This window comes from Staurois parvus, unplaced genomic scaffold (assembly GCF_062004578.1).
Source record: "Staurois parvus isolate SC_StPar_1 unplaced genomic scaffold, SC_StPar_1.0 ptg000974l, whole genome shotgun sequence".
Taxonomy (NCBI): Eukaryota; Metazoa; Chordata; class Amphibia; order Anura; family Ranidae; genus Staurois; species Staurois parvus.
Window position 1 is genome coordinate 183,036 of NW_028318770.1, and position 14,827 is coordinate 197,862.

General features: G+C 41.5%; 1 protein-coding gene across 4 annotated transcripts in view; it reads left to right on the forward strand.

Moving 5' to 3' along the window:
* The first annotated feature begins 920 nt into the window (after positions 1-920).
* Positions 921-14,827, forward strand: part of RECK (reversion inducing cysteine rich protein with kazal motifs) — a 449,691-nt gene continuing 435,784 nt past the window's right edge. For 3 of the 4 annotated variants that reach the window (XM_089657193.1, XM_089657194.1, XM_089657196.1), the window contains exon 1: positions 12,084-12,234. In XM_089657193.1, coding sequence (XP_089513319.1) covers positions 12,135-12,234 — 100 coding nt within the window. In that variant the 5' untranslated portion in view covers positions 12,084-12,134. Of the gene's footprint in view, positions 1,127-12,083; positions 12,235-14,827 lie in introns of those variants that run through there. The other variant, XM_089657195.1, reaches the window with a different exon arrangement.

The following is a 14,827-nucleotide window of genomic DNA, read 5'->3' on the forward strand; positions in this document are numbered from 1 at the left end:
TAATAAACACATACTCACCTATCCCAGGGTCTAGTGATGTGCTCACATGTGTGTTCCTTTTCTGTCTCTTCTCTCCATCACAACTGTAGGCCCCAGGCTGTGACAGCTTGTGGCTTCACAGCCGGGTGCCCACTGCGCATGCGTGAGTCCTCATTGGTCTGGCAGTCTTCTGGGACCTGTGAAGGTTCCCAGGCGACTGCGGGAGGAAGGAAGGGGCCGAACTTCCGGCTCACTTTGCCGTGGTGAACTGAGCTGGAAGTGGGAGTGGGTACCTGTCAAAGACAGGTATCCGCTCCCCCCCCCCAAAGGGTGCCAAATATGGCAGTGGAGGGGGGAGGAGGCAAATAGGTGGTGCTTCTGCTTTTGAGTGGAACTCTGCTTTAACTCACATACATACACATATTAAGACCAATTTAGACAGGAGCCAATTAACCTACCAGCATGTCTTTGAAGTGTGGGAGGAAACCAGAATACCTGGAGAAACCCAGGCAGGCACAGGGAGAACATGCACACTCCAGGCAGGTAGTGCAATGAAGGAGGATTTGAACCCATGACCCTAGGTACTTCTAAGCAGAAATGCTAACCATTTAGCCACTGTCCCTGATTGTAAAGCATTGTGCAAAACTGTTGATTCTATATAAATCTTGTATAATAATAATAATAATAATTGTGAGTGCAATGCTTTGTACAAAAATAATAAATACAGAAAAAAATATATTCATTAATAATTTTTTTAACCACTTGCCTATTGGGCACTTTAAGGTGAACCTAGCCTTTAAAATGAGTAAAGTATAATGCAAATTCCCTCCCATAGCACATGAGTAAAGAGTAGCCATGGAGAATTGGAGATGTTTGGGGGGATGTGAGAAAGGAGAGTTTAGTAGAAACATATCTAGGCTGAGAGGAGGAGTGAGGGGAAGTGGAAGAGGAGGAGAAGAAGGAAGGAAGGAAGAAAGAGAGAGGATTCTGGCTACATATTCGAGGAGGAGGGGGTAGCAGCAGCACTGATGTGATGTTAAGATCTTAGCTTTCTTGTGGGTCATGTCTACAGCTGAAACTTGTGGGCTCCCTGGGCTCCCTGGGCTCTACCTGCTCCTAATGGCAGTGCTGTTCCCTGAGGCTGCGGGTGAGTGATTGGGGAAAGGGAATGCATCCTACTGCTAACATTTTCCATGTACGAGTATATTGTGGAAGAGAAAGATCCTGCATGCCTTTCACTGTCATGGCACACTTTCCCTCATCCTGCTACTTACAAACTAACAGCTATTTCACTATAAAGTTAGGATAATCGTTCTAACCTCCCCAACTTCACTTGTGTAAAATAAAATCGTACCATGCTTAATTACAAAGATAAGCACAAAATGACTAAAATAAGTTTGGATTTGTTGTGAAGCAATGATAATACACACAAATAATAGGACAGATTATATGACACTTTGGGAAAATTGCATCACGTTGTACAGAACATAAAAAATTCTAAGCAGTGATTACACTAAGAGTATTAGATGAGGAATAAAAATAATGTAATGTTAAAGTCATATGAATATGAATAAAAGGGTATTGTGTTATTCTTATTTTGAACAATTCATTTAGTATGATCCCTCTTTAGTGTAAGACTGGGTTCAATACATGTTGTGCTTTGTAAGTGTATTGTTGATATGATTCACTTTCTGAGTTGCCTCCCATATGTAATCTCAATATGATGTACACTCCTAATTTTTTAAAGCTCTAATAAAATATTATTCTTTAAAAAAAAGAAAGTCACACATATATTGTGCATAACAGACAATATGTTATCGCTGTCCAAGTTATTTTTTTATAGGTCAGTTTGCCTATGTCTTTACCAATGTTCACCATGAATTCTTTAATTGGCAAGCCTTGAAAAAAATAAACAAATCCCAAATAAATAAATAGGTTGCACAGTCATGCCATGCCTTTTACATTACAACAAACAGCTTTTGGTCACACAGGAAGTGGAGCACATATGGTTGTAGCTGTGTTCTGGATCAAAAGGCTGTATAGTTTGGGAGGTTGTGCTGCACCCTTCCCCCTTCATCAGCACTTTTGTTTTTGCAGGAAGGAGATGAGCGGAATGCTTATATTCTAGGGCACAATAGCTGTCTCATGATTGTCATAATCTGGATGTACGGTAGCAGTAGCAGCTACAGTGTTGAGAAAATTTATTGTACAGTTTGCATGTTGTTTTCCAAACAATACTCCACTGAGACACATATTGGTTTGCAGAACTAACTGTTGTGAAAAAACCCCAAAACATTTTAAAAGGTATTGGAACACTAAAGCTTTATTTTAGACAGTTTTTCTTTAAAGAGACTGTTACCAAGAAAAAGCTTCAAATGTGCAAAAACCCACTCACATAAGTAATATAGTTTTATAGCAATTACTGCATACAAAGTATTGTGTTAAAAATCTAATCATATTGTTTCTTTTACATCCTTAGTACCTTTATAGACTGATCCATAGACAGGTAGGGTTGGGTGAAAATTGCTTGTTGAAGGCCTCCTTTTAAAGTCCAAAACTTTAGCAAATCAGTTGATTTATTTCTACGTCAAATAATTTATCTGGAATAAAATATTATGTAGGTTTGTCATTTTTTGTAAAGTTGCCAGCTCCTTTAGAGAATCATGTGGATTTGGTTCCTGTTGGAAATGCTGTATGTTAATACTATATAAATGTGTAGATTGAATGCAATTATTCCATATTCCGTTTTATAATATATATTCAGATAGATTTTTCATGTGATTTTATTTAATTTTTTTAGGTGTATATAATTTTGTATTTCTTATTTGGTAAATCATTAATTTTATTGAATTATTTATTTATTATTATTTTATTTAAAGTTGGCTGCATGGGGTAAATAATTGACTTCCTTGTTGATGTGCAAATACTGTAGCTGCTAACTTTTAGTATTAGGGCACTTACCTATCCAGGAATCCAGCAGTGTCCTCACCTTGAGCCAATTCTTCAATCGGCTGTTGGGTGCTGGCACCGCCATCTTCACTAAGGGAAGCCAGCAGTGAAGCCTTGCGCTTCACCACCGGTTTCCTACTGTGCATGCGCGAGGTGTGCTGCATTTTGTGAATGGGCTGCAGTCCTCTTGGACCTTGGAAGTGTTCCAAAGGGCTGAGGTGGGGGCGGGGGACTGAACTTTTTTTTTTTATAGCTGTTGGGGCCAGCTTTTAAAATTTTAGCCACAAGAGGAGATTCAATTACTGTATCTGTTTAGTGTGGATGGAGGAATCTGTATGCTTTAGACTAGACAAAATCAGTAGGTAGCCTTATTCAAGTCTATGGGGGTTCACTACACAAGTGAGACCATCAAGGAAAAATTTTCCTGCCTCGAGGAGGCCATGGCTGTAATGCTGATGTAATGCTGATGTAAGGGTGCAACTTTGTGTGGGGTTTTTCAGTTATTTTAAGGGGATATGTAGGATAGACAAGAGCACTTTTTACTAAAAGTGTACTTGCCCTTTTAATGTGCTAACTAAACAGCTAGTTGGTTTTAATTAGTTGAATATTTAGTACACTATATAGCCAAATGTTTTGAACACCTGACCATCACACTTACAGTATATAAGCTTGTTACATAGTTAATCTGGCTGAAAATAGACAAGTCTAGTTCAACCATAATATTCACAATCGGATATTCCTTGGATCAACTTTATCTATTAATATTAATATCCCATTATATTATGTGTATCTAGGAAATAATCCAGGCATTTTTTAAAGCAATCTACTGAGCTGGCCAGAACCAACTCCTGAGGGAGACTATTCCACATTTTCACAGCTCTTACTGTGAAGAAACCTTTCCATATTTGGAGATTAAATCTCTTTTCCTTCAGATATAAAGAGTGCCTCTTTTACCTCTGTGATGACCTTAAGGGGAATTACTCTACATTGAGTTCACTATATGAACCACTGATGTATTTATACATGTTGATCATATCCCCCCTTAACCTCCCTAACGGTATTCCTGAGTGTAGCTCGGGGTAAAATGTCTGTACCAAAAGCGGTAACCCCGAGCTACACTCGGGCTTACCATGCAGCGCTGCATAGGGATTCCCTGCAGCACTTACCTTGTCCTTCGCTCCCGCGATGTGTCCCCTGCAGCATCCCCGGCCATCTCCTCCGGCAGATGCCGGCATCCGGCTCCTGTGTTCCGGTCCCTGTGACGTCGGGACGTACGGGCGCCGCCGGCGGTGGGAAATTTGAAAATTTAAAAAAAATGTCATTTTTTTCAAAACAATTTTTCATAGTAAAACATTGCTGTTTCAACCCATTTCACATACATTTTGTCCCTAGTGCTCTGTCCTGTCCCCTGTCTGCATTTTGAATGTTCTTTCTGCCTGGAAACTTAGAAAAGTCCACGGCGTCCAAAAAGCGTCCCTTTAGGTCAAAAGTGGGTTTAGATCAGCTAGAGAACAGCGATAGTAAATTAGAACCACTTGCAGAATTGAGTGATAATGATTCGTGGAGAAATTCGTCATCAGACACTGAAAACGATTTTGCGACTTTGCTCAGCGATGTGCGAACTTGGCGCTATATTTCAAATTTCAGTGTGTTTGGTTTGATTATATTATTGAATTAAATGTAATATTATTATATTATTATTTTTTATGATTATTTATTAAATTATAATTTATGATTTTGTGTTTCAAATTTTATCATACCCGGGATGTTTAATAGACTCTTGTTCGGACAGATTTCAGTGAGTTATTCCTAAATATTACAGCCTACAATAAAAAAACTACATATTTCCATGCAGAATAATGGTACCGCTTTCAGCACCAAATATCTGAAATAATCATACCGCCAGGGAGGTTAATCTCCTCTTCTCAAGAGAGAATACATTCAGTTCCTCATAGCTGAACTCCATGCTTCTTATCTGTTTTGCTGCCCTTTCTCCAATATCCGTTTTGTGAATTGGTGCCCAAAAGGGAACAACATATTCCAGATGAGGTCTTACTAATGATTTGTACTGAGGCAAAATTATATTTCTCTCTGCAGTCCATACCTCCTAATACAAGAGAGGATTGTGCTCACTTTGGAAACCACAACCTGGCATTGTATGCCATTATTAAGTTTATGATCTACCAGAACACCCAGATCCTTTTCCACCATTGATTCCCCCAGTTGTACTCCCCCTAGTATGTACACTGCTCAAAAAAATTAAAGGAACACTTTTTAATCAGAGTATAGCAACAAGTCAATTAAATTCCTGGGATATTGATCTGTTCAGTTAAATAGCAGAGGGGGTTGTTAATCAGGTGATTTGGTGTTAATGAAATTAACAGGTGCACTAGATGGGCGACAATGAGACAACACCCATAACAGGAATGGTTTTACAGGTGGAGGCCACTGACATTTTTTCGCCCTACTCATCTTTTCTGACTGTTTTTCACTAGTTTTGCATTTGGCTAGGGTCAGTGTCACTACTTTGTAAAGGGCCTACATACTCGGACCGGACCTTCTTACTATTAATATATTTGTCTAATTTTTGGGGTTAGTCCTGCTATCTTTTGCAATCTGTAGTTCATCAATTTTTGCTGCCTTGATTTCCTTTTTACATATTCTGTTAGATTCTTTGTAATATTTAAACAATGATAGTGTTCCTTCATTTTTATATTTTTGAAATGCTTTTTTATTATTTATAGCTTTTTTAACTTTGGCCGTAACCCACAAGTTTTATTTTTAGCCTTTTAAACATATTTTGCAGTGTGTTTGCTTACAGTCTCTTTGAAGAACACCCATTTCTGTTCAGTGTTCATCGATGCCAATATTCCCTCCCAGTCTAAGTCTTGGAGAGCAGCCCTTACCTTGGAAAATTTGCTCTCTTAAAGTTGAGTGTTTTTATCTTTCCCGTATGTGCTTGTTGTTTACAGCTAACATTAAATGAAATTATGTTATGGTCACTGCCACCCTGATGCTCTTTTATATGAACATTAGTAATAAGCTCTGCATGGGTTTAGATTACCAGGTCTAGCAGAGCATCATTCCTAGTTGGTGCCTCTGTGAACTGTACTATGAAATTGTCTTAATTGTGTAAAATGTTTATAAATTATTAACCACTTGCCCACTGCCCCATAGCAGATGTACTGCCACAAGAAGGCTTTGCTGGGCAAAATCATGTCCATATACATGATTTTGCATTTCCGGGTGGGAGCGTATGTGCACCGCCCTAACCGCCTGCTATTGGCTCCTGTGGATGTCAATCACTGGGTGATCGTTGGCAAAGCTGAGAGGGGAGAGATCTGTGTGTAAACAACACAGATCTCTCTCCTGTCATCATGGACATGCTGCAGTGAAATAGAAAGCAGCAGGTCTGCTTAGTAAATCAGCACACAGTACACAATAAAATCACAAATCACTTTTGAAATCGGTCTCGCTGAGCAGGGCTTGACCTGCAATGCCATGTCATTCATTCAGAGAGATATGTGAATGAATGAGTTACAAGACCCATTTGCCACCATTGTTCTCAATACAATCAAATGCAAGTGTGGTGATCACCACACTCATAGTCCATTAGCACTTCCCCTAGCTTTCCAACCTAAAGCCTATACCCTGATATGGGCAGAGAACTAGAGGAAGAGTTGGCAGGAGCCTGGCATTAGACTGACCATCCACTAAGTGAGGTTACAATGCTTTGCAGGCACCTGTGGAAATAAATAATAAATGTACTTTTTTTTCCCTGCAAATATTTTTTAAGGTAAGCCTAACCTATAACATATCTCTAGTGTAAAATTAAAGATAATTAGCAATATTATGCCTGTAACTGGAGCTGAATATTGCAGGAAGGTATGAAAGTTGGCAGTATGTACAGGAAAGCAATCCCAAGGATATGGCAGCAGCCAGTATATTGTGGAAAGGACTGTGGAGGGTATGCAACCAATCAGTATGTGCAGTGGTGTATTTTGGTATTGTGCTGCCCTAGGCAAGACTAAAATCGGGCACCCCCCTGCATCTAAATTTTTCCCACCCCTTCCTGTTTAAGATCCACTCCTTCATCTGTAAATTCTACCCTTCCTCTTTAGCGCTCCACCTCTTATTTTATTCCATTATCGGTGTCATTGGGAGGAATACTGCCCCATCATTGGTGTCAGTGGAAGAATAGTGCCCCATCACTGGTGTCAGTGGGAAGAATACTGCCCCATCACTTGTGTCAGTGGGAGGAATAATACCCCATCACTGGTGTCAATGGGAGGAATAGTGCCCCATTACTGGTGTCAGTGGGTGGAATAGTGCCCCATCACTGGTGTCAGTGGGAGGAATAGTGCTCCATCACTGGTGTCAGTGGGAGGAATAGTGTCCCATCATTGGTGTCAGCGGGAGGAAAAGAGCCCCATCATTGGTGTCAGTTGGAGGAATAGAGCTCCATCATTGGTGTTAGTGGGAGGAATAGCGCCCCATCATTGGTGTTAGTGGGAGGAATAGCGCCCCATCATTAGTGTCAGTGGGAGCAATAGTTCCCTTTCATTGGTGTCAACGGGAGGAATAGTGCCCCATCATTGTTGTCAATGGGAGGAATAGTGACCCATCATTGGTGTCAGTGGGAGGAATAGCGCCCCATTGTTGGTGTTAGTGGGAGGAAAAGTGTCCCATCATTGGTGTCAGTGTGAAGAATAGTGTCCCATCATTGGTGTCAGTGGGAGGAATAGTGCCCCATCACTGGTGTCAGTGGGAGGAATAGTGCCCCATCATTGGTGTCAGTGGGAGGAACAGTGCCTCATCATTGGTGTCAGTGGGAGGAATAGTGCCCCATCATTGGTGTCAATGAGAGGAATGGTAGCCCATCATTGGTGTCAGTAGGAGGAATGGTGCCCCATCATTGGTGTCAGTGGGAGGAATAATGTCCCATCATTGGTGTCAGTGGGAGCAATAGTGTCCCATGTTACTGACACCAATGATGGGGCACTGTTGCTCCCACACTTACAGTAATGGAAACAATTATTTGATCCCCTGCTGATTTTGAATGTTTGCCCACTCACAAAGAAATGATCAGTCTAAAAATCGAATGGTAGGTGTATTGTAACACCGAGAAACAGAATAGCAACAAAAAATTCAAAAGAAATGCATGTCTAACAAATTATGCACTGATTTGCATGTTCATGAGGGAAATAAGTATTTGATCCCCTATCATTCAGCAGGATTTCTGGCTACCAGGTGTATTTCATACAGGTAACAAGCTGAGATTAGAAGCAGTCTCTTAAAGGGAGTGCTGCTAATCTCATTTTGTTACCTGTATAAAAGACACCTGTCCACAGGAGCAATCAAACAATCAGATTCCAAACTCTCCACCATGGCAAAGACCAAAGAGCTGTCCAAGGATGTCAGTGACAAGATTGTAGACCTACACAAGGCTGGACTGGGCTTCCAAACTATCACCAAGAAGCTTGGTGTGAAGGTGACAACAGTTGGTGCAATCATTCGCAAATGGAAGAAACACAAAACAACTGTCAGTCTCCCTAGGTCTGGTACACCATGCAAGATCTCACCTCGTGGAGTGTCAATGATCATGAGAACAGTGAGGAATCATCCCAGAACTACACGTGAGGGTCTTGTCAATGATCTCCAGGCAGCTGGGACCACAGTCACCAAGAAAACAATTGGTAACACACTACGCTGACAAGTATTGAAATCCTGCAGTGCCCGCAAGGTCCTTCTGCTCAAGAAAGCACATGTCCAGGCCCGTCTGAAGTTTGCCACTGAACATCTGAATGATGCAGAGGAGGATTGGTTGAAAGTGCTGTGGTCAGATGAGATCAAAATTGAGCTCTTTGGCAGCAACTCAACTTGCCGTGTTTGGAGGAGGAGGAATGCTGCCTATGACCCTAAGAACACCATCCCAACTGTCAAACGTGGTGGAAATATTCTGCTTTGGGGGGTGTTTTTCTACTAAGGGGACAGGACAACTGCACTGCATCAAAGGGACGGTGGACGGGGCAATGTACCGTCAAATCTTGGGTGAGAACCTTCTTCCCTCAGCCAGGGCATTGAAAATGGGTCGTGGATGAGTGTTCCAGCATGACAATGACCCAAAACACATGGCCAAGGCAACAAAGGAGTGGCTCAAGAAGAAGCATATTAAGGTCCTGGAGTGGCCTAGCCAGTCTCAAGAACTTAATCCGATTGAAAATCTGTGGATGGAGCTGAAAGTTCGAGTTGCCAAACGTCAGCCACCAAACCTTAATGACTTGGAGAGGATCTGCCAAAATCCCTCCTGAGATGTGTGCAAACCTGGTGGCCAAGTACAGGAAACGTCTGACCTTTGTGATTGCCAACAAGGGATTTGCCACCAAGTACTAAATCATGTTTTTTGAATGGGAGCAAATACTTATTTCCCTCATGAACATGCAAATCAGCGCATATTTTGTTAGACATGCATTTCTTTAAAATTTTTTGTTGCTATTCTGTCTCTCAGTGTTACAATAAACCTACCATTCGATTTTTAGGCTGATCATTTCTTTGTGAGTGGGCAAACATTCAAAATCAGCAGGGGATCAAATACTTATTTCCTTCACTGTACCTTACCAAGCCAAGCACGGACACTTACCTTCTCCTTCTTCCTTCTCCGACCGCTCTCCTCCTCTTCACCGGCTTCGGCGGTCCCTCAGCTTCTTCGATCTTCACGTTGCCACTCGGCTCCTCCTCTCTGCCAGTGTGCTTTCCCTGAGCTACAGGGACGGCAGCCAAACACCGACGAGGAGGTGGAGCTTGGAGAGGGAGGGACGGGCTTCCATAGGCTGCCCAATGTTCCTGGGGGTGTGGCCAGATGAGAGGGGCGGCATGTCATACCACCCGCATCGCGATCCAAGATCCAGGGAAATGAAGACACCGGACCGGACAACCTCTCTACCCCTACTGCAGCAGCTCCTCGTGGACCGTATCGAAGTGGGACACGAAGTCGCAGAGAAAGGTAAGACACAGCAGCCCCTGTCCTAAGTGTCCCCTTCTGTTGGAAAAAGGGGGGGGGGTGGCGCTGCCATGCCGCCCCCCTAAAAAGTGCCGCCCCTGAGTATGTTCAGTAAAGGAATACACATATGGGCATATAGTATTTGCAGGAGAGAATGTATAACAGGAAGCAGAATGTGCAAAAGATTGCAAAGGGTATGATAGTGGATGGTATGTGCAGGAAAGGGATGTCAAGGGTATGTTAGGGGTAAGAGAGAACTGTGGAAGGTATGACGGTTTACAGGATGTGTAGGAGATAGTGAGGAGAGTATGACAGCAGGCAAAATGTGCAGTAGTAATTCTTGTCCTTCTCTGTGCACCACCATATGAAACTATTCCCTATGGGGCACACCTGCGGCTCACTTCCGAGCCAGGCTCTGTGTGTCCATAGTAGTCCAGCATGCCTTGACCCCACCAACCACTCCCTCCAATGGCTCTCACTGCTGCCTCCATGTCCTGTGAGGTGAGAGAGAGGAGAGTGTTGCTGAAGATGGACACAGCGGTGGATTGAAACAGGACATTCTTTAGGGAAGTGAGAAAACACAACAGCTGAAATATTTTTACCTTAAAGCAGGGAATGCATGAAGGTAAAAAAAATGTACTGACCAACACACCTTACCTCTATGAGATTCTTCAGCTCCAGCCAGCCAGCCAGCCAGCCAGCCCCACAGCTGTCAAAATGCCCCACACAAGTGGCTGCATCTGATTAAAGCAGATTCTCTTTGGCTTGTTATACTCACTGTGGAACCTAAGGGGTTAATCATTTTCATTGTGTAAAAATGCTGTTTGATCCTGATTTCTCTGATCTTCCCTTCTTCCAGTGTCCCCCTCTTATCTTCTGATAAGACACATCATGTGGAGTCACTCTGTACATGCTCAGTTTGGTGTGTATTGCTAGAGATATTTTTTTTTCTTGGGAGACTGCATATGATCAGCACAGGTCCAATCAGCACTGTCCAGACAGTGGTGCCAGGGGTTTTGCATCCTCCTAGAACAGAATGAAAACTCCTCCTACAAGCTTTAACATGTGCTCTGCTGGACACTGATAGAAGTCACAAGACTGCTCTAACTGCTGATGAGAAAAGATATTTAGCAGTTTATATTTATTTAAATAATTGCATTTCCATGTTCTGTGTACTGTGGAAGACCAGACATAGTGAATGCAGGGTACTGGGTTTAGTAACACTTTAAGCTGAGCATGTATTGGTCAGATTTCTTTCGATCAGTAAGGGGCTCATTGACAGGTGAATGGATCCCCTCACAGGAATCCTCCCTGTGCTATTGTATTCTGACAGCGAGAACTGTTCCACTGTCAGAATGTACTGATCAGTGCTGCTGCAGATTAGCTGCAGTGCTGATTGAACAAAACTTTTCCAACAAGTCCGGTTGTGAGAAATCAATCATAAGTTTAACATCTCACAAATGGGAATGGCCATAGCTGGATCAAAAGTTTGATCCATCTATGACCAGATTTAGGATTCAATTACTGCTAAATGCATGACCTTTAATGTACACCAAGTGCATGTAATTCTGAGACTCAGGGCTGTCTGTAGGAGAGGCAGCAAATTTGACTTGGGTCACTGTCTCTGTTCTTTTTCTTCCCATTTCTGCAGGCAAGTTAGACATTCACACTGCCAGCCTGATCTGCAATTTCAGTTGTGTGCAGCTGGATGGTGCTATCATTTAAGATTAATTAGTAATTATAGTTTAAAAAAAATGTTTTTAAAGTAACTTTTGAGATAGGTCAGTTTAAGGTATTTACATGTGCAAAGAGCTCTCTAATTTGATAGGGGCTTTTGCCAAATATTGCTACAATGGTACTGGTAGCATAACTTTTTTTATTGTTGTAAAAAAATGTTAACTTCAACGTTTAGCACACATGGCTTAGATGAGTAAGGTATGATGGTATTTCCTTCACAGAGTTCACAAATTAAGTTATGCTTTTGTTTTACTTGGAAAGCTAAACTGAATAAAGTATAGGGTACAAGAGTGACCATAGAGAAAGAATGATGATGGGGAGAGAAAGGAGAAGGGGAGGTTTAAGGGAAGATATCCAGGCTGAGAGGAGGAGTGAGGGGAAGTGGAAGAGGAGGAGAAGGAAGGAAGCAAGAGAGGATTCTGGCTACAGAGAAGTGGAGGAGGGGGAGCAGCAGCACTGATGTGATGTTATGATCTCAACTTTCTTGTGGGTCATGTCTACAGCTGCCACTTGTGGGCTCCCTGGGCTCTGTCTGCTCCTGGTAGCTGTGCTGTTCTCTGAAGCTCTGGGTGAGTGATGGGAATAAGTCGAGGGGAAGTGTTCATGCATCCCTCTTCTAGTGTGAATATAAAATAGTGCATGCCTTCACACACGTTAAGCATTTTCTGTAGTTCAGAAAGGTATTTTAAGTTACAGGGGGGACTGAAAAGGAAATACTTAATGACCCAAATGTAAAACCTACATAGAAATATATATAAATGTGTGATACAGAAAATATAAGGTTGCAGTATTCAGATCTTTTTTTTTTTAATAAACCATAAAATTAAGATATGGATGAGCAAAACACTAATCACAAAAAATCATTACAAAGTATACTAAATCCTGCTTTATTTGACTACATAGAAAACATTTCGATCACTTCAACTTGTGCAAAGAACACCAAAATGTAAACACACAAATCGATATTTGTCTAAAAATCTAAAAAATAATATTGAATAGTGTGTTGACATTCAAGTGATAGAAATGTTTTCTATGTAGCCAAAGTAAGATTTTGTATACTTTATAATGATTTTTTTTAAGATTGATGTTTTGCTCATCCTTATCTTTTTGAGATGTAATTTTCCTGTTTTTGAATTATTTTTATCAAAGCATGAAAAATATGGATATATGCTATTGGGAAATGTTTTGGGCCACATTACACTACCCCTTCCTCAGGCTAATATTGAAATACCCATTTACATTATCCTAGTAACACAGGCTGAAAAATCAATGCCACCAGAAAAAATATATACAAATCAATTAAAACTGATCACCAAAGAAAGGAAAAATCCTCCTTTATGATGGGGCTACCCCTGCATAGCAAGGGTTAAATAGTCATTTAGGTCTACAGGCGCAGCGAAGCAGTTTTACTTACCTGATGATCCGCTCCTGCAGGCTCCCTCCAGGCTAAAAGAGAAGTCCGTGCAGCCTCCTCTTCCCTAGGCTCCAGTGGTAGCAGGTCCTCTGACATTTTCAAGTCCAATGCAGTGCACATAGTCCTGCATTGGACATGAGGACCTTGAGGGACAGTCCACTGCAGGGACAGTATTAGGGAGTAAAGGCGAATGCTCTCTGTTGGGGGAGAAGTGGAGGACTATGTAAGTAAAAGTGCATTCCAGATAGAAACAAGCACTTAAAACTAGCAGTGTGGGTGCAGCCCCACTGCAAGAGAGAATTTTCTGCTTTTCCCCAGAAATGGTCTTTAACTCTATCATCTCTTAATACACAAATATAACTATATTATTTTGTAAATCACAAAGAAGGTAATATACAGTTGCAGATTTGAATATATGGCTATTGATTTTAGCAGCAATCACAAATGATTCCTCAAATGGGGAGATATTGTGATTGTGTAGTAGGAGACAGGTTAAAGTGTATATAAACCCAAAGGCAAACATTTATTATATTGCAGCTTACCAATATATAGTTGTGGTGGCTGCATTAGTTTTATATTTTAGGTGTTTTTCCTTTATTTTTACCAGGTGATCTGTCCAGTAAGTCTGTTATTTTTTAGACTTTCTTTAACAGATCAAGCTGTCCAGCAAAAGTGGCAGTTAGAAGGTTGAAACAAGCTATTTAAAGTGTTACTAAACCCAGGGCCCTGCATTTACTATATCTGGTCTTCCACAGTACACAGAACATGGAAATGCAATTATTTTAGTAAATATAAACTGCTAAATACCTTTTCTCATCAGCAGTATATAGCAATCTTGTGACTTCTATCAAGCACTGGTTAATCTTTTAGGAGGAGTTTTCATTCTTTTCTGACTGTCTTATGAGGTTGCATAACCCCTGACCCTCTGTCTGAACAGTGCTCATTGGCCCTGTGCTGATCACATGACCCTCCCAAAGAAAAAAAAAAAGCTCTAGCAATACACACCAAACTGAGCATGTGCAGAGTGACTCCTAGAGCTCTGTACTATCAGCAGATGGATTGGGGACAATTGAAGAAGGGGAGGATCAGAGAAGACAGGATCAAACCACCTTTTTTACACAATACAAAGTATTAACCCCTTAGGTTCCACAGTGAAGTATAACAGGCATGCTTTAATGCATATACAGACTGATTTTACTGTTGTGGGTTTAGTAACACTTTAACACTGATAGGGTTTCTTAAATGGTAAGCTTTTATTCATTTACATAACAGAAGTGATTGTAATGCGTATGTATGTATACATACACTGTATATGACAAACATTATATTTACCTTCTCTGTGCAATAGAATTGCACATTGTGGCCGTGATCCTCTGCTTCTAGAATTATTATATTATTATTATTATACAGTATTTATATAGCACCAAAGGGTATGCTCAGCCCCCACCAATGTTCCTGGCTCCACTTCTCCTTATTGTGCCACCATAGGAAGCAGCTTCCTGTTGTTGCACAACTGTGGGCTTAATCCCACGCAGCAATGCCTTCATCCATAGACACAGGCAACACTGCTCACCCTGCCCCCTGCTCTAGCCAATGGCTCCTGCTGCCTCAGAAAATCCTGTGTGAGTGTGGACAGCTGCTGCAGACGGGCATAGCAATGGATCAAGTGAGGACACAGGCAAATATCCGGGGGGGGGGGGGGGGGGGTCAGATTATGCAACATTTCTTAATTAATGTGCAGGGTCTGG